This window comes from Leptosomus discolor, chromosome 11 (assembly GCF_034619465.1).
Source record: "Leptosomus discolor isolate bLepDis1 chromosome 11, bLepDis1.hap2, whole genome shotgun sequence".
Lineage (NCBI taxonomy): Eukaryota > Metazoa > Chordata > Aves > Leptosomiformes > Leptosomidae > Leptosomus > Leptosomus discolor.
The window spans coordinates 24,149,502-24,170,777 of NC_141401.1; the positions used below are offsets into that span (position 1 = coordinate 24,149,502).

The following is a 21,276-nucleotide window of genomic DNA, read 5'->3' on the forward strand; positions in this document are numbered from 1 at the left end:
CATTACACTAGAAATCAAGTTCCAAAGGCATCTTTTTCAGGCTTACCTAACTGACAAGGTTCAGTTGGAGATTGGCCTTGAGCAGAGAGGGTGTGCTCCAACTCAGCAGGGGTGGTGGAGGTTTTGAGCGGTAAGAACTGCCTAGTAAGCCTCTACGAAAGAAGGCATGGTGTCCCAAGTTGCACAAATCCTCCTGCAATACCACCAGAAGAGAAACTTATTCCTAAAAGAAGGGCAGGTGTACAAGCCTGCCTGATGGGAGATTAGCTAGGTACCTAGGGTACCAATATAGACATACAATAGGAGGATCGAAGCGTGAATTGAGAAATATGAGTATTCATGCTGATGTAAGTGCTGATGTAGGTAGTTTTGTTTGGTTTCAGACAGGAAAGACATTTCTTTCAATTTTGTTCGTTAATGTCTTATCACAATGAATAACTTAAAACCAAAAGTAAGAGGTTGCGTGCAGGACAAGCCAATTTTATTACCCCTGGAGAAAGCCTCAAATGCTTTTTGCCACTGCTTCTAGGCAGAAGTCTGACTAAAATTACGTATTATGAAATATGAAAAAAAAAAAGAAAGTAATCAAAATAGTTTCATACTTACCTGGATTATGATACATTTCCCCAACATACTCAAATGCAAAGAGAAGCTGAAGATCTGTTGGCTGAGAATAATGAGCTATTGCAAGGCACACCTAGGAAAGAAACATTTATTACTGTTATTTATAGACATAAAATTTATTGCCCTTAATTATGACAGTGTGAAACATGCAGACCAAAAGTTAAGTCAGTCTTCTGATGTTTTATTTCCATATTTTGAGAGGAGTGAATTATACAGTTAAACATACTTGTATTTGCCGAGAAACAATTACCATAATCACAGTTCATGACCATCTATCAAGAGTGATTAACTGATAAGCATGGACTAAGTTTTCTCAAGAAAGGTCAGACTGCAACAGGCATCCCTAAACATGATTCTCTGTATCAACAAAGTCCCCAGGCAGGGTCTTGGAGCTACCGTGCTGTGCCTGCCCACCTGCATATAGAAGAAAGGAGGAGAACAGAAAAAGAAAAGAGCACAATACACACAGGTAGAGAGCACAGTACAGCAAAATCTCATTTGTCATTAGTCTTTTGACAAATAACTTTTTTTTTTTTTTTTTTTTTTAATAAATAAAGAATACTTATCAACGTAGCAGAAGAACATAAGAATGAGCATACTGAGTCAGTTCAAAAGGTCCAACCTAGCACTCTGTTCCTGACAGCGGTCAGCAATCGATGCTTAGGGAAGAGGGTAAAAAACAGAGAAAGCACATAATGAAATTTTACCAGGATGCTTTTCAGCTGTTCATAGTTCAGGCACTTCCTGAACTAAAACGTGGTATCAGTATTCAACAGCATTTGACAGATATCTCTTCTACAAAGTTGTCGGTTTGTCCAAGAGTTTTTTGAAGCATGACTTCCCTCTACAAAGGCCCTGTTGGTTCCTCCCTAAAGTATCATACCTAACCAAAAGTTTGTATCTAATTAAATTTTTTATCTTTTCCACTAATTCACCCTATATAGGCATCAGGCTTACTACTCTGTGATACTCAAAACTCCATCTTCAAAAATTTGTGCTCTTGGAAGGGAAAACAAGAGGTTGCTCTTCAAAGACTGCTAGGACCTATTTCAACTCTGCATCTCATCAGTTGTATTCCAAAATTATGAAGGGCATTGATGAATATAAATGAAAAGCAAATTGTCTGGTAATAAAGAGCAGCTTTTCCCCCCAAGTTCCTTGGAAGTAAGTTATTCACGGTGGGAGATGTTTTCTTCATGTTTGTCACTTGCAGTTTGTTTGTCAGCTGAATGGCGGGCCAAAGATGCTCCACCAATCTCCGATTTCAATAAAAAGTGAGTTCTTTGGGTAGATCTTTTTGCCAAGCAAGGGGGATCTACAGTTAAACATGCCAGTAATCACCCCCTTCCCAGTCCCCAACCAATCCTGAGCACTGAAATATCAGCCAAACATTCTGAAGGTAACAAGATGTCACCTTCATTAAATTTTGGCATAGCCCTTCTAAGTTCTGAGGATGATGGGATTTCATTCACAGAAGAAATCCACCCATAACTTCTAGATGCCTGCAGGTTCATAGCAAGCTCCAACACTGTCTCTAACCATGTGAGCCATTAATTAGGTTTAACCAGGCTGAGTCACAAGCCCTGCCCTGGAAAAGGAAATTCAGCAGAGATTTAAAATGAGATATGCATCCTCAGAACAGCTGAGGTTAACTTGGGGAATATGGAAGAGTCTTCCCTAAGTCATCGCATTCTTTGCGACAGTCTTGGGACCAGCATCACATAAGCAACCTGTCCATATAAATTGTTCATTTTGGTAGAACCCTAAGATTATGAAAATTAAGAGTGCAGAAAATCATTTAGGATTAGACACTAGACTTCAAATGCAGTCAGGCTGTGCTAGCCTTTATCTCTTTAAATGTGGCTATTCTCTAATGAATACAAAGGATTTGACAAAATCCCTAATATGTAGAAGAATCAAATTCAGGAAGAAAAAAACCTTTCAAGTAGAGCTTGGCACTGTTGTTCTCCAAATTTCAAGACCTGATATGGAATCTTTAGCTTTGCCTTCTTCCCTCAGCATTTGCTTCTCCATTTTACTAAAATACACTTGCCTTATCTCTAAAGAAAGTATTTGATGAAAAGGAGGTTATAAGACACAAAACTCTATTCTACATGTTCAGATACAGAAATTCCATGTGATGAAGTTCTTCATCAGGAACAAAGACATAGCGTAAGTCCACATTATTAACACCTAAAATTCTTCCTTTCCCTTTTCTTCCTTCCCCTCAACTCTCCATGACTTTTTATACTTGGCAACGTGTGGACACAATTCATTCACTATTTAGCAGTTTTGGATATTATTTTTGAAAAACTTCTGTGCCTCCAAGAAATTGTTTTCTGTTACTGAAGGAAAGTTTTCTTATTGTCAGACATAAACAGGTAGATTTGTATGACACACAACTGAAGTAATACTACTACTGGCAGCACTGTGCCAAGGAAAAAAACTTAAGAGCTCACTTATGCTAATTTCTGCACAGAGAAAGTTATTGTACTTTTACTAGCTTGTATGTGACATACATGGCATTATGGAACCTTCCTCATTTTTATTTACTTTGGCTTTTGATAAGGACATGCTTCATGATTTACAAAATCAGTAATGACTGCAGACCACTTGAGTTGCAAATGGTTTTTCACAAACACTCCCCAACAAGATAATTCCTATCAAGTTGTAGGACAGTTGCTTTAACTTTTCTCCCCAGACTTTCAGTTCCACAACAAAACTGCAAAAGAAAATAGAGGACACGACATTCCAAGGCGGGGGGAATGGACCTCCAAAACAGTAAAAGTGTCACTGGGAAATAGTCGAGCATGACTTTTTCAAATGAACATTTATAAGCTCATTTCCAGGATTTGGCAAAACTTCTAATAACTGGAAGCCACATGCATTTTATTAAATCTTGCGATTTCCGTGTACCAATCAAAGCTGAAGTAGCCAGCTATTCCATAATACTCGGGCTCTTCAACAGACTGCTTTTGCCTATCATTCACAATGAAACAAAACTGAAATCTGTGTGCACACGCATTTTGACTTCCATTTGAGTATGTAACTTTTCACTACAGTAACAAATATTAACAGAGCTACTCCTCATCTTCATTTACGGGAGTGAAGGATGAAAGCCTTTTATTATACTGATCTACGCTCAAGGCTTGAGGATGAATTGCAAGACAACAAAAAATTCCATTGTGCTGCCAAACAACACAACAGAAATACAGTAAAACCTATTTTTAAAAGCAGCAGCTGAAATCTGTCATTTACTTTCCACATCTGAGAAAGAGAGTATGTGGATGCTGTGTTAAGAGGGGTAAAACTGAAGGGCGCAGAGCAGGCATGTGTGGCAGGGTGGTGAGATGGTAAGCATTCAGATCTGGTTCCCAAAAAAAATATGAGACCATAGCTGTGCTTTTGAACCCAGCAGCTGAAAAACACTCCTAGGTGTTCCTCAAGATAGATGTAACTCACAATATCACAGTACTAGGTATTATATGGGTGAAACAGTCCACCTGCAGATTACAATACAGGTTCAGGGCCTCTATTCCTATTATTAAAAAATGTATTTAACCTGCTACTGTCTTCATTTTTACTTTTTAGACAAATTCCACTCATATATACACTACAAAAGTAGTAAAGACATCCCTATTTTTAGTTTATTCCTCACTAAATCCATTTAGTAGTTTTATTGTCTGAATGTTTCAGAAGACAAGCACATTCCACAGATCTCAGCAGATTACCACCATAAGTAGAAAGCCCTTAAATTGGAAGACAAACATGTTTTACAGGAAATGTTCTCATATCAAACTGAAAAATGTTTGGTATTCTTGCCAATTTACAATTGTGTAAAGATGAAGATATTTAGGCTCAGTCAAATAACAAGAGAATAGGCTGCTTGTTGGAAAGTTCATTTATTAAAAGCAGTAAACACAATGGCTGCAATTATTTCATAGTACAAAGGCCATTTCCCTATGCCAGTGTCCCCTGCTCAACCCCTATCTAAGAAAAATAAACGATACTTTCAGGGCAAGCCCTCCTCTTCAACAGGAATTTTATCAAGGAGGAAAGCTTCAAAATATTGCTAATGCTCTTAGAAAAGTGTTTTGAACAGTCATACTTAAGATATGCTAAAGTTAGCATAGCCCTGCATTCCACCTCCTCACCTAAGCCAAGCTACCAGTCTTACAAACTCACTGGAAGGACACTATCTTCCCTTGCTACTTCCTATTCAGGGTAGACACTTGTAGCAGAAAGTCGTGCAACCAGGACCAGATCAAGTCCCACAGACAGAATTTGTTAAACCCTCCCAGGCAGGAAGCCTTCTTGGGAAAATAAGCTTCCAGGTAACAAGACCTTTAGCCCTAACCATTGTGCACATTCTCTTAGCTGCTAAGCTATGAATCGTTTAATTGAGAATTGCTTTTTTTCCCTTCTATAAGAATTCCGATGCCAGCTATACATAATACCTACTTTGGTTTGAGTACAAGTAATCTACACGAGAGGAAACAGTACAAGGATTTCAGAAGCTGAAGTAACTGTTTCTGTATCAGAATCCTTGTTTGTACAAGAACGCATTTGAATTCTAAGTACAGTTTTCCTTTCCTAAGCTTTAAGAGAAATATTAAAATATATTGCTATTTTTTAATATACCTTTCAGTAAGTTTACTTCTGAAAAAAGTTTTCTTCACCCCCTCCAATCACCATAAAGATAATAATATCTTCTCATGCATTCCCAGTGTCTTGAGGTATTACCAATTTTGTGATCTGCATAAACAATTAAAGCAAGGTAATACAGAAGTTTGGAAGAAAAAAAACACACGTCAGAAAGGGTCATAACCATTAGTCCAAAACCCTCCGTTTCATACTATTCTTCATAACAATTAGGAAAAAAACTGTTACACTTCATCCCAAGTATTATGACATGTGAAAAGGCTAGTTTTGATTGCACGGGAAACAAGATTGGAGAGAAATAATTTTCCTTCTGTTTTGATTAAACATGTGTTTCTGAAACTGCTCTTACACTCATTTTAAAAAGCTTCCCAAAGGAAAAGAACTGAGGGAGTTCCAGAAGAGAAAGGGACTGAGAAAATGGAGATATATTTAGGAAACAGGAGATTATAGGGTGTGCGCCATTCTGGTGCACTGCCAAAATTTGTACACGTGGTGAAGCAACACACTATCCATCATTTAACAGTCACAAACTCTGAAGCCTCACCTTTTCATAGATTTTAACTTCTTAGTCTAATGTCAAGTACTGTAGTGGCTAAAAATTAGCAGGAGTTTTCAGTTTAACTGTTTGTTATGATTTTTGGAACAAAATCATTCCTTTTCCTTTAAGCAATGTGAAACACTGCTTCTTTCACACTGCCTAACTTAAGACTTCCCCAACTTGCTTACCCTTGCTTCCCCATCCTCCACTTCCTCCCACACCCATCTGGCTTTCCTTCCTTTGGAGACTATAGCTTTATTTTAGAGACAAACCAGAATCAAACCACTAAACAGTGATGAATGCACGTTTCCATTCCCTCTATTATTTCTTAACTCTTGTGTCTCAAATGTCCATTAATGAAAATGAGGAAGAAAATATTTACTTCACTGATTAATGCTGAGACAGTATTTTATTACCATGTATCGGCTGCAAGTAATGTTGAAGGTATCTTCCTAATAGAACAGATTTTTAAGTTTCTTCATTTGCTCCAAAATAAATGAATTCACCTCAAAATTCAGTGTGGTCTTCCAATTTGTTTGTGCTTTAAGATAGAGAAAAACACGTCTGAAAGTTCTACCAATATTACCCACGCATCATGTCTCTATGTGATCAAGTCAGTCAGACTGTCCACATCTGAAGCCTGACTGCTTTCAAACTTGGATCCTTCTTTTCACACTTACTACCAAAAAAGACTCAGAATACTCCCTATTCTAGTAAGGCAGCTGAATCAGGAAGGGTTATTCTCCCTCATGCTCTGTTCAGCAAATACAGACACTTCCTTAGGAACAAAGTACCTTCTCTTTGCCAACACCAGTTTATGTAACTGAGTGCTGTTGAGCATTTCCATTACATTCAAAGAACTATGCATAAAACAAATTACTTAACTGTATGAAGTTAGTACCTGTTCTCCTTGTAACTATTCCATGTATTTAACGCTCATTTTTAAATACTAATTATCAAGTGTATTGTTTTTATTTGTTTAACCATTGCTCTAAACAGAACATTTCCTAGCATCCGGCAGCAAGTTATAGACATTTATACTCACATAGTGTGAAGCATATATTTTAGCAGGCAGATATTTAATTTGACCTACCAGTGCTTTATTCATAGTATGATACTCCTCTGTATTATTGGTATGACACTTAGTTAGAAATCTCCCTGCTCTGATATGTATAGCTGACTGCATTTATGTAAAGTTTGCTTAAGGAAGCCATTTATGATTTACAAAGCACTAACATGCAGGTCTCTTGCTTTACAGAACAGAGATTGTAATACTAACTGTGACATCACCTTCTCTTCTGCTTATTTTAAAAACAAGTGGAAAAAACCTTATTTGAAAAAACTTCAGTCATACATACTTCAGACATGATTTTAGTTATGGCCTGCACAATTCACTGATGCCAACAGAAATTCTGAGTTCCATAGTTTCTCAACACTAAGCATCCTAGAAAACCTTCATAAAACACTTAAGCATGATTTATCCAGTTCATTTTTTACTCAGGAGGTCTTCATATTTAGCTCCAAAATGAGAACGAGCAAATTTGTGAGGCAAAAATATATCTGACAGTTACTTTGATTTTTCTCAAAGAAATGTTGATTGCCCAGAGAGGTAGTGGAAGCCCCATCCCTGGAGACATTCAAGGTCAGGCTTGACGGGGTTCTGAGCAACCTGACCTCGTTAGAGATGTCCCTGCTTATTGTAGGGGGGTTGGACTAGACTGCCTTTAGAGGTCCCTTCCAACCCCATACATTCTATGATTCTATGCCTGGAGATTAGGCTCCCAGGTCAAAAGGAAAGAGAAGCTGGATAGGGTCCAGTAGTGAGCTACTGAGATGACTACGGTCCCGAAGTACATCTTCTGAAGAAACTGGGTTTCTATAGCAATACCGAGACAGCAGGAAACCACTATCAGGAAGGTAGTTACAGACTCAGTCTTGCCAGATGACATAACGGGCAGCAGCCAGAAACTCATCTTGGGACATTCAAGCTGGACATCAGGAAAAACACACAGCACTGCAACAAGCTACCCACAGAGGGAGACGGCTCTCCATCCTTGGTGGTTTTCAAGATACGACTGGACAAATCCACAGCTGACCTCACCTAATAGTGGCAACTCTGAAGAGAAAGGTGGACCTGGTGATCTCCACAGACCTCTCCCATCCAGCACTTCTGACTCCATGGTCAGTTCTCTACTATAACATTCTCTCAGTCAGAGGACAATGATAGCACACTCAGCCCAGGCAAAGAGCAGGAATTCCCTCACACCAAAACTCAGTTATACTTTAAGTCTTGGTCCTCCCTACAAAAGGTATGAACACACAATTATTTCCAAGTAGACAGCTACCAGTGTTTTCATGCACAAATAGTTGGATGTAAATATGTATTAAGATGCCCTTCAGAACTATAAGGAGGCCTGACCACCTTCCTCTGTTTTTAAACATCAGGAGAACCTTGCTAGTACGTACTACTTGAAGGGCAGAACAGAAACCAGATAAAAATCTTTCGAGAGTGCACTGCTAGCATGCCATTTAAATACCGGAAAGAACAAAATAACTGCATTCAATATGCTGTGTAAGACCACTCTAGTGTTCACAGCATCCCAAAATAGTTTAAGCAAAATCCTGATATAAGAAACCTGATCTAAGGACTTGATGATTTTAGATATTTATATTTCAGTGCTAACAGAATAATGTTATTATGGAAACATTAGATTAGATTAACAGAACCTTATCTCCCTTCAGTAAAAGTTTGCTTCTGTGATACACCCATACAAAGTTGCAGTAACCTCCTCGAGCATTACAACTGATGTTTTAGTAACCACACAGCAGATACTACAATTTGTACAAGTTTCCTTTCACTTCCCTAGTAAGCGTATTCTGATATTTGAAGTGGCAACTGTTATACTTTTGGTTGCCATCAGTACTAACTTTATAACCACATATATTCAGACCCTTCTGGATCTCCAGGACTAGCTGTTCTTCCTACCAAAAGAAATCACGCTAGACCATGTACTTATCAATTTATAAAGTAAGCACCTTCATAAAAAGGTTTAACTTTTTGCTCTTGTGTAAGTAAATGCAACACAAAAAGTGTTAATGAGATGCTGAGTTAATGCTCTGTTCCTTGCTCCTCCAGGCTAATGACTTCTTCTGTGACAGCCAATTAGAAACAGTAGCTATAAAGATATCGCAGGACACAGACTGCTCCAGGGAGATTTCAGAGAAGCTATGAAAGGGGACTTGGCTGCTGAAAGGTTGCCAATCAGGAAAGGTTACAAACAGCAAAGGCAGCAGGCAGGGAGGAACCTAAAACAGCAGCAAGGAAAGAACAGCCTGCTTCCTTACTGGGCTTCTGCCCATGGATCTCTGACAGGGTAAAAGGTGAAGAAGTGATTAACTGGTTCACCAGTTACTCAGTTGATAACTGGAAACAGACTTACATCTGGGCAGATGGTTCTTAGGACTTAGAGGGTTAAGCTCAAACTTTATCCTACCGAGAAGGGAAATTCTTAAGCTCTGTGAGCAAACTGGGTCATTCCTTATGAAAGGATTGCTGTGCCCCGCCTGCCCATGAAGTGGTGCCATGGAGGTCAGAGGAGCTGTAACTCAACCTATGGCACTGATCCAGAACAAGGAAGCTGGTGAGCTAGTTCTGTTATGTAGACTAATCATCTCTGATTACAGAATCACAGAACGGCAGGGGTCGGAAGGGACCTCTGGAGATCATCTAGTCCAACTCCCCTGCCAAAGCAGGGTCACCTACAACAGGTTGCGCAGGATCGCATCCAGGTGGGTTTTGAACATCTCCAGAAAAGGAGACTCCACAAGCTCCCTAGGCAGTCTGTGCCAGGGCTCTGTCACTCTCAATGTAAAGTTTCTCCTCATGTTCAGATGGAACTTCCTGTGCCCCAGTTTGTGCCCACTGCCCCTTGTCCTGTCACTGGGCACCACTGAAAAGAGCCTGGCCCCATCCTTGTGACACCTGCCCTTTAGATATTTAAAAGTGTTGATAAGGTCCCCTCTCAGTCCTCTCTTCTCCAGGCTAAACAGACCCAGGCCTCTCCTCAAAAGAGAGACACTCCAGCCCCCTCATCATCTCCGTAGCCCTCTGCTGGACTCCCTGCAGTAGTTCCTTGTCTCTCTTGAACTGGGGAGCCCAGAACTGGACGCAGTACTGCAAGTGTGACCTCACCAGGGCAGAGCAGAGGGGGAGGAGAACCTCCCTCGACCTGCTGGCCACACTCTTCTTAATGCACCCCAGGATGCCATTGGCCTTCTTGGCCACAAGGGCACATTGCTGGCTCATGGTCAACTTGCTGTCCACCAGGACTCCCAGGTCCTTCTCCGCAGAGCTGCTCTCCAGCACATTGACCCCCAGCCTGTACTGGTGTGTGGGGTTATTCCTCCCTCAGTGCAGGACCCTACACTTGCCATTGCTGAACTTCATCAGGTTGCTCTCCACCCAACTCTCCAGATCTCGCTGAATGGCAGCACACCCCTTTGGTGTATCGGCCACTCCTCTCAGCTTCATGTCATCAGCAAACTTGCTGAGGGCGCACTCTGTCCCTTCATCCAGGTCGCTGATATTGAACAAGACCAGACCCAGTACTGACCCCTGGGGAACAGCACTAGCCACAGGCCTCCAGCTGGACTCTGCACCGCTGATCACAACCCTCTGAGCTCTGTCCTTCAGCTGGTTCTCAATCCACCTCCCTGTCCACTCATCTATCCCACACTTCCTAAGCTCACCCATGAGGGTGTTGTGGGAGACAGTGTCAGAAGCCTTGCTGAAGTCGAGGCAGACAACATCCACTGCTCTCCCCTCATCTACCCAGCCAGTCATGCCATCATAGAAGGCTCTCAGATTGGTCAAGCATGATTCCCCCTTGGTGAATCCATGCTGACTACTCTGAAAAACGTATCAAAGTTTTGAACATTTTCCATAAAACTGCAAACATCTGTTGTACAGCTGCAATGCAGTATTCCAATTTCAGTCTTTAAAGAGATTTGTTTAATAAATTAGTAATTTTTAAAAGTACAAATATGACAAGAAATAGAGGTTTATCTTATATGAAAAGAAATAGTTAATACATCACATTGATTTTCTTATCTAATAATTCTGACCCTTAAAATCTAGATATTCTCCTGTAACAGAATAATTCATTTGCAATTCATAATATAAATCAAAATGGTCTTAACAGAGCTGTTGATACCCATAATGACTGCAAGGCAAGATTTAATAGGAAGATATAATACCTTTTTTGCACTTTCAGGACCTGCTTCATCAAAACGAAATCTGACAATACGGAAGTCTTTGCAATAAATTATTAATTCAGTTGGATTAAATTTAAGTTTTTGGTTGGGCCCAAGGACCTTCTGCTTCCTCTTGGTGTCGTTCACTGTAAAGAAAAGACAAAGTTACTGGACTGTGCTTTGCAAGTATACAACACAAGACTGGCTCAAGCAGATACAGTAATTCTCCTACCAGCAGTTTCTCATTTAATAGTACATTTCACTTGTTCAATTGAGGTAGAAAATCTATAGGTCCTCCTGTTGATCAAACTCCTTTCAAACAAGCAGCTGAATTACCGTTTCCTATATGCCCATATTATTTGTGTCCATCAACAACTTCACACAGAAGCAATTAACATGCAGTATTCCCGAGAGCAATTTTCACTCCCAGGCAGTTATTTGTGTATGCTGCAAAGCTCTTCTGACGCACAGTAATTGGCATATATGCTGATTTTTTTTTTTATTTTTTTTTTTTTTACTTTGATATATTAAAAAAGTGCTGGAGTTAAGACTAAGATTAACTCCTTATTTCTTACAGAAAACTCAAGAATGTAAGTATAGTAAATTGCCAGCTGGTCTAGACCTGCATAAACAGGCTGTCTCTCTTGGCCTATGTATCTCCTTTTCAAACAGAGAAAGTTAAGCTATATGCATCACAGAAGCCACAGAGATTGTATTTGTGGTAACTGGGAAAACTGGGGCTCGTAGCTGTTGAGCGTTGAATTGACATAGCTGCCTGGTTGCAGGCATCTTCTGGGTTAAACTGAAGTACTTCCAGGGAACTCCAGACTAGTGCTTTAGGACACCTTCAGCTATTTGCCTTCAATAGAACAACTGTTGAGCAACCTCTTCTGCAGCTGCAGCTGAAAACCTCCCCTTAATTCCTGTTACTGAAAGCTTATGCTTCACTAAATTTAGGGTAAATCTGCATAACAGAAGAACAAAGAATAATCTCCTCAAGTGGCATGGAAAAGCTGAACAAAAAGGATTCCTAGAGAACTTCTACCACCCTTCTAATGAAACTGCAAATGTTCATGCTGTTTGACAGTTTGGGGAAACATGCACAGAAGAGTAATCTAGAAACTGGGAGCCCTCAAGTTTCAAAATAAAAGCTATCTGTCCTCTCCCATTTATGAACAACACATTTCATGTGAGAGAGGACATAATTAATAGAACAATTTTTCAAGACTGGCTGACTTTTCCCCCCATTTAGCAGGAAAAGCATTTCTTCATAATGTTCTTCCTCAGATACACAGTGATTACAACCAGCTTCCAGAGTGGAAATGGCTTACTGCATAACTTTGGGCACTGAAAACCTACAATCAGAAAACCAAGTATTTAATTGCCCATGCTATAATAAAAATTTGAAAAACTATCAATTTTTCATAAAATATCAAAAAATATACAAAATTCTTCAACTACAAGACAAAAAACATTCTTCTTACAGGTTAGCCTAAAGTACCCACCAAATCAAAAACTGGTTCTTCAAGATAATAATTTTATAAGTTATTTCTTTAGATTAAGATGTCTATTGTCATTTGCAGATTTTTGAGGACCTTTAGCTACTAACTTGCTAAGAATTAGACAAGATTGAAAACTCGAGCATTTATGTTGTCAGATATCCCAGCTACGTGTAAATTGTATAAGTGATGTGCTTTTTGCAAGCTAGTGTATTTACATGGAAGAGAATCAGATGCTTGAATATAAAAAAGTTGCCAGCAAAATGGTGTCTTGCTATAACAGGTGTCTATCCTAGAACACCTCTTGATTCAGTATTGCAGTTAAATTTAAAACCAATATAAACATCTAACTAAATATGTCTCCTGCATGGCACTTCAAATTTTATTCAGCTTTTAAGGCTTTTATCCTAATTTTAAATAAACCAAATTCTTCAAATCAGGGAAGATTAATGACATAAAACCTTAAGCGTCAACAATTCTGCACAGCCTAACAAGCAATTAACAGTTTTTAACTGAGTAAATTTAAAGCCTGTCATCATATTTAACCATTTTTGACATACCTGTGACAATCTGCTCAATGCACGTTAGTGGGACATCATGTTCACCAAGAAGGAGGTTTTTATAATGGAATTTCTGAAACACACAAACTCATAGCCATTAATTGCAGTTCTGCAGTTCATAACCAGATATACAGCACAACTTTGAAGAAATTATGATAAAAATCAGGCATGCCTAGACTTTTCTGACACATACCACCCTTGCCTATTCACAGGCAACTACAAGTTGTGGAAATAGTTCTCTTGTGCTGGTGAACGCACACCGAACTGTTTAGAAACCCCAGTGGAGTACTCAAAATAACCCTACTATTTGCACTGAATTTACTAGCCTCAAAAACTGCTGGTAGAGATTCAATACAATCTAAAGAGTAAAAAAAAAATAAATATATATATATGATATTAAAAAAAAATCTCAAACTATTACTGCAACCATGCAAAGAAAAAATATTAATTCAGCTTTCAGAAATAAGTTCTGACAATTACTTCATGTCAAAAATTAGCTTTTTGAAACAGCTGTGGTCAAACCTACTAAAATTACTGAATAAGTATATCTGCTTTCAGAGCTTTACACATGCCTAGTTAATGGAGCGCTTCTTTTAAAAGCCTAAAACGAAAATGAAAACTCTACTGAAAACAACATACAGCTCACAACTTGGATTTCCAAACAGCACTGTATGCTGTACTGTTCAAAAACTGACCGAGGTTTTGAATACCACATGTTCTGCTTTGATAAAGGCTTGGTTTCTTTCTCCCCTTTTCTTGTTGCTTCATCTACAATGAAAACTCATTTCATGGTTACTTTGTCCTCCCTCAATAATACAAATCGAATTTGGACACATTAAAGGCTTTGCTGATCTGACATTTGTCTAGTCCAAGGAACATTTGCAATTACCTTCTTTAAGGAAGAACGTGTTTTTACCCAATCCTTGCTTTGCCTTTTGTAAAACCACTTCCCAATGAAACCTGCATAACCAGAGGTACATAGAGCTGGCTGTACTTCCACACCAAACTTGTTCTGTTCTGGTAGTTCTCAATGAGGGGACGGAAAAGCCACACATTCAGAACAGGACAGTGGAACCTCATCATTTAGCCTGTTTTGTTTTAGAAGGCATTGTATTTATAGCAGATACGGCACAGATTCACTGTATTCTAATTAATCCATTTTACCTATCGCATTTGCTGTCATGATGTAGCGATGTGAGCAATAACAAACCTGTAGTGGCATTGGGTCATCTGTAATAAAGGAAATCTTGAAGTTAGTGCAAACCAATTTGCCCCACAGATCATATTGACTTGTATCTGTTGCGATGCATTTTCTTACAAAATTTACTTCATTTACCACAATTTCACCTAAAACAGAAAAAGGGGAGGGGAAAAGAGAAGCCTATATAAATCCTGTAGGTACAACAATTCTAAGTCCGCAGCTCCAAGAAACCCCTAACCCCTTACCTGTTTCAAGTTATATCTCTTCTGGGTAAACCTGGAGTTTAACTATCACCACTCCAGGGCAAAAAAGAAAACTACCATTCCAAAATAGACAATATTGTGCATCAGTTAAAAGAAAAAACCAAGCGAACAACAACAAAAAATAACCTCGTGGGTTTTTGGGGGTTTTTTGTGGGTTTTTTTGTTTGTTTGTTTTGTTTTTTGTAAAAACACAACCACTTCCCTTATACCCAGAGATCAAAATCTGCAATTCTTCACTACTAAAAATTCATTGGTTTGGACAAAACTGTCCTTTAAACAAAGGCAAACATCCATGTACTTCAGCTAGTACTTATTTTAAAAACTGAAGTTAGCTGGCTATTGTTAAGTACAATTATTGTTAAGTATTGTTCAGTAAGAGTTTTATGAACTTCATGAATTCAGAACAATCAGTCCGTATCTAGTTTTGCATTTATAAACAGATTTTCAGATGATTTCATAAAAGAAAAACCAAGAACACAAACACATTAAACACTCCTCACCATTTCAAAGTTTCTACTGTGACCACAATGAAGGAGACTGACCATTTCCTTTTGCAAAACAGAAGATCCATATAAAGAAAAAAAAGAAAAGCTAAATCATCTGGGATAAACTATGAAATAATTAAAAAAAGCATACAGGCAAGTGAGACTGAGGATCATTTAAAAAAGTAGTAGTAAATTGCTACACATAATGTTACTTTTTAGTTCCACAACAGAGGCTTCTGAAAGCTAAACCAATTTCATTCTTACCTCAGGAAATGAACTTGGCCATTTATTTTACTTCTGTATAGGGCTCTCCCTTCTGACATCAGATCAACCACCTCCTGCTGCTGCTGTCTACCATAAATAGCATGGGAGAGGAAGTGCGTTCAAGAAAAGTGCAATTTTGCACTAGCTGTAAGTCTTTGTTTAAAAAAGCCTAAGAACCAAAGATTGCTAAACCCTAATTTGCTCGTAACAGGTTGGGCATATTTAGTCCCAGTTGCCCAAAGTGTCATCTCACAAGTGTCCTATGCTTTGCAGTTCTTTGGGTGTCTATAACAACAGTAATCAGCTACCTGTCTGCCCAATGAGCACACCTACAGCTTTGAGAAAGTCTCCCATCTGTCTCCTGATCTAGAGAAGGTATTTTCCTCAGCTAGTTATCACTGCACCCAAGTAACCCCACACTCAAAGAACTGTCTTTAGCACTCCAAACTCTGGAGCAGAAATGCTCCTTTTTCTAGCCTTGTGATCCAGTCTCTCTGCACATGCTCTTCATCCTAAGCTATTTAGCTGAGCTGCCCTGCTAGCTCCCTTGCCCCTAATATGATTAGGCATCAGCCTGGAAGTCACTAAAAGTAGCAGCAGGGTCCCTGCTTTTAGTTCAGTTGTAACAAACAGCTACAAAAATTTCTTGGGCTAAGTCTGGGGCCTTGAGCTGGCAGAATTACACTGGGTATTCTGGAACCATTTGAAGATGGAAGAGGACAAGTTTCACTGTCCTGTGGTTATCATATACATGCATTATCTATGCCAGAAATGGCAAGAGCTGTAAAAATGCTCTATAGACAGATGTGCTGGAGCTTTAAAGTCTTCTCAAACTTTACTAAACTATAGTTAAATAAGCTTCTGAATTTGAAAAAAAATAATCTGATTGACAGCTTCAGTACAAATAGTTAAAAGTTCAGCCAAGTCCACAGCAACTGAAAACAATCTCTTGTAACAGGGTACATGAGAATGACAAGCCCTACTTCTGTTAAACACTGTAATGAACATGTTTCAATACTTTTAGCAGAGTCTGGCCTGAAACTTCTCAATGCCCAGCATTTTTTCTAATACTATTTATTCAAGTAACTGCAAAAGCCCAAACTGTGTATTGAAGTAATTCCTTCTCACAGTTGCCGTTAATCTTCAACTACTCAATGTCAAGTTCTCAGTCACATTCTGCCTGTGAAGATTCCCCTCTCCACAAAGTCAGTTTTCTAAACCTAAATGGTTTTTATTCTTCCATCTCTCAGTACCTCTAGCATGTCACTGTATTTCTAATACAAAGCTACGGAGAGTCAAATACATCCTGAAATGAAGTGCAACTTCCATTGTTTTTTCCCCCATATAACATTCTCTTTATCTGCTATGCAATGTCGTATTTTTAGCATCACACAGGAGACACCTCTTGCTAAAAAGCACAAATTGCTATTACCAAACTATTTCAGTACTTCATGTCTTTGATGCTACAAAACAGTGGAGAAGTAAGAGATCCTTGCAAACTTCTTCAGTTTGAATCTACTACAGTTTAAAACATGCCTGCTGTATCATTCTCTTCAACATGCCAGTCCTTTTACTTCCCTTCTCCATTCCTCGTAACTGTGTGGCTTCACTACAACGTGTTAACACTAACCCTATTTTAGTGCAACTTCATTTATTCTTGTTTCATCCAACTGGATTTTTTGGCCTAGGTTCTCCTTTGCACCTAAGTTTACAGCCCTAACACAGAACTGTCAGTTTTGAACCTGAGCATTATAGTACGGCAAGACAGAGTGCATACATTCAAATTTCAACCGAAGGCTTTAAACATTACAATGAAGCATGACAAAGTTTGCAATGCAAATTTAATTGACACAGTTTTCAAAAGCCTCCAGAAAATGAACTACTATTTATTTTTTTTGAAAATGCAGGTTTGGAATTTTACATTGACCTGGCTTTTATCCCCCATTTAGATGTCTATAATGAGCAATATAAAAAGGCGCAAACCTTCCAAACTTAACTCAAATTTAGGAAAGTAGATAAACAACATAAGTAGTACGTGTTGGTCTTGCACAATGAACCCTTCTTGTACTTGTATTTGAGTAGGTGATTCTTCTATACAAGTGTCAACAACGGAGCTATTCAGAGATATTACACTGCATATTTTTACAGCGTAGCTGCTGCTTTTTTCCAGTAAACAGTCACAAGCTGTTCCAGACACGGAACAGCAGTCAACACTTCCATGTGACTTGAACAGTCAAAGAATGATCTCAGGAGACAAGAGCAGTTTGTTTAAACTCTGACAGGAAACCAGAAGAAAAATTACAGGTTGCCACCCTTATATATAAAGCCTAATCATGTTTAATAAAAATATTTCTACAATAAATACATGAATCACAAAAATAACACAAGAGACTGAAGGATCTACCTAGCTACACCTTCCACTTATCACACAGCCTCAAAAACTTAAAACTTTGGAAAAATTGTGCTAAATCTCCGAAAAGCACATGCAATTTGACACTTTCATATTTTGGATGTTAAGAGAATTCATGGTATACATCTAATCTGCCATAATGCATAATCCACTCACTACAACCCCAATAAAATTCAGAAAGCAGGGCATGCATGCCCTGGAATTGGGAACAACAGAGGCACGACTGCAAATGCTCAAATCAGTGATCAGCAGGAGGAGTGATCAATAGGTATCACAGCTGTTGTGCAACAGCACCAGTTTGGTCTCCCCAGCCTACATTCACGCTAAGTGAGTCTGGTCTAGGCTTCAGGGCCATTTATTTCTGTAAAATTTGAAAACACAATCCCTAATGAGTAACATCCTAAAGTAAAGGATGTTCTGCACCATTTTGCCTACTACTGAACAATATTTTTGTCATTTTTGGTGCCATGGCCCATAGGATCAAGCTTAATTTTTTTCGTTTCTCTTATGAAGGTACTAATTTGTAACTTACTATCAGGAACTCCGGATCTAATAACCTGCATAATGCAGATCACACAAAATATCTAAAAAACATTCTTAGCTTTTTTGTGTATTTTGTGTCAGTTTTATCACCATTTGTTATCAATAACAGGGCAATCAGACAATAAGTAAATCTGATAGATCTGAAAAACTAAGGAAAAAACCGCTAGAATTACCACTGCATTAGAACTCATTTGGAAATTTCTGTATTTTCTCTAGAGACAAGGGTCTGGATTATTTACAGCAGTGGGAGATGCATAAGTAATACTCCTTCACCTACATAGTTGGTTCTCATGTCTGTTATTTTAAGATTCTTTATTATCCTAGCTTAAAGTTCAACAAAGAAAAGATCAAGTAATTTCCAGGTTTTTTCAGTTGCTCACTGAAGCAGTTGCCAAACCCTTTCATCCAAAAGTTTCTAGCACAGTTTTGCTGCCTATAAATACAGAAGGAACACAGCAGAACAGCCTATCTTAAAACCTTAGTTTTCAGGGAAGAAAGCTGATTGAATAGCATGTAGGACCACAACCTTATTAATATATGAGGTGAAACAGTCTAAACAGTATTCAACACATCTAATCACACTGACTGATTACGGAAGTTCTGCACAATGAAATACAGTAACTCAGCAGTTTACAAAGCAATGCATTTATGCTGTATTGTGTGTGTATATATATACATCCACCCTAGAATCACAGAACAGTCCGGGCTGGAAGAGACCTTAAAGACCATCTAGTCCCAACCCCCTGCCCTGGGCAGGGACACCTTCCACCAGACCAGGTTGCTCCCACCCCCATCCAGCCTGGCCTTGAACACTGCCAGGGAGGGGGCAGCCACAGCCTCTCTGGGCAGCCACTTCCAGTGCCTCACCGCCCTCACAGTAAACTTTTTTCTTTCTTCTAATCTAAATCTACTCTTTCAGTTTAAAGCCATTAGCCCCTTGTCCTATCACTACACCCCCTTGTAAAAAGTCTTTCTCCAGCTTTCTTGTATATACTGATATAGATCAATACATACACAGAGACACAGAGCACACATGCATATATACATGTTAAAATGCTAACACACAGTATTTCTAGATCATTAAGAACCTGATACTTGCTAAAAGCAATGAATGGCTGAAATCAGACTCCATAAACAAATAATGCAAACCCTACAGTCTCAAGAAGGTTGCAGGTACCCTACATACTGTTAAGTGAACTTTTTCAATGCTGTACTAGAAGCATAAGAATAGACTTACTAGTATAAACTTCCTTTAATGGGCACTGAAGTTCTAAATCAAAATCTGAATATGTTTAGTGTATGCTCAGCTTGTTCCTCATTTATAATGCTGACAGTGATTATATCAAATTAAGACAACTGAAAAATCACTTGTTTGTGTGAAAGGTAGTCTAAAAAAGTTCACAATAGAAAACCTAAAATTCAAGGAGCCATTTAACCATTAAAAATGCACATGAATGAGTTCACTTGTATTTAGAAAGATCCAAGTTTAAAACCACTCCAAAATGTTCGACAAATAATTAACTTCCGTAAGTTTCTGAGTAAGAATTCCCAATAAAAACTTCATTAATAAGTAACTGCAATCTAGACCATCTTCACCCATTTAGCTGTCTTTTCTTAGCTGTTCTCTTGTAGAGAGAATACCAAAATTGTACGAGTTTATTAGTATGCACTAAGCATTTGGATGTAAACGTCTAAGCCACTTCTAAATGACTCTTCTGTTCAGTGTGCTCAGTCACCTCCAAACTTAAGAAAAAAAGTATTTGTAAGCCCATGAAATAATTGTCTTTTATCTCTTTCCTAGTTTTCACGAGGTCTTATAATGTATTTAAGGTACATGAAGACCAAAAAGCTGCACACTATTATAGATATCACCCATCTTTCCCTGCCCCCCTGCCCCCTCCCCCATCTTCCAGTACTTTCACAACTAAAAAACACATTACATTTAATTTTCTGTACATCTCCAGAAAGAAAAAAAATAAAGTAAAAATGTTGTTCTAAAAGGACTGCAATTGTTGGGAAATGAAAAACAATTTGGATACACTCTAAATGCATTAATTTTTAATAGGAGAACCTGGGATTTCTGTCAAAAACAAGTCTAACCACTGCTTGGAGAGTGGTGTGTTTTAAATGCACAGTACCAAGCGAGCTTGGCTCTGCCAATCTGATTAGAAAAAATTGTATTAAAATATCATATACGAATATTGTACAGTTTCTCTAGTGTGCTAACAAGCCAAAAGAGAAGGAACATGACAAAAGCTTAGCTAAATTTTAGAAATGCTCAGTCAAGGAATAAGAGCAGCAAAAAAAGTAAAGACTTTTGGTAAAAGTCTTCAAAGAACAACTATTCTTTCCCCATGCACAGTAACAAGCTTACAATCAGTATTTCTCCAATAATGGCTACTTTTTGTGAATGCTGCAAAACAAACTGACCACAGAAGGGATCTGAAAAGATAATTGCTTTTCTGAACTAGGATGGGATGCTCCACTAAAGCTTCCCCCACACCTCAGAAACGCAGTGAAAGACACCAGAATGTAGAGCAGGCAACCAACAAGAGTCCACAAGGCAAGAAGGGAACATCCATCACGAACAAGGTTCTCATTACCAACTAGATCCAAAACAAAGTATTGCAGTAGATTAAAAAGTTGATCATGCTTACACAGTTGCTCTAATCCAGCAACGTGTATTACCCATAAAATGGAAACAGGTCCATATTCAACATTCATTCCCACCTCAACCCTTGTGCTGGCACCGCCATTTGTGAAAGACTTGATTGGTCACATCAGAAAATTGATTCTAACCATGTATTTTTCTTCCTTTTTTGTCAGTCCTGATATCATCTGAATTAACTCTCTTTGGTTGCACAAAAAAGTGTCAGCATCAAGCAGCTAAAAGGAACACACACCTGTGATGAGAAAAATGAAATAATAAACAGGTCCTCTTGGCATCAGTATGTATTTTTAGGCCAAATTAAAA

At 38.6% G+C, this 21,276-nt stretch overlaps 1 protein-coding gene across 1 annotated transcript in view; it reads right to left on the minus strand.

Moving 5' to 3' along the window:
- Positions 1 to 21,276, minus strand: part of MTMR10 (myotubularin related protein 10) — a 42,557-nt gene that overhangs the window by 13,057 nt on the left and 8,224 nt on the right. The window contains exons 3-6 of the mRNA XM_086471293.1: positions 14,347 to 14,483; positions 13,137 to 13,209; positions 11,081 to 11,223; positions 607 to 697 (exon numbers count right to left, since the gene is read on the minus strand). Of these exons, the coding sequence (XP_086327419.1) occupies positions 607 to 697; positions 11,081 to 11,223; positions 13,137 to 13,209; positions 14,347 to 14,483 (444 nt within the window). The remainder of the gene's footprint in view (positions 1 to 606; positions 698 to 11,080; positions 11,224 to 13,136; positions 13,210 to 14,346; positions 14,484 to 21,276) is intronic.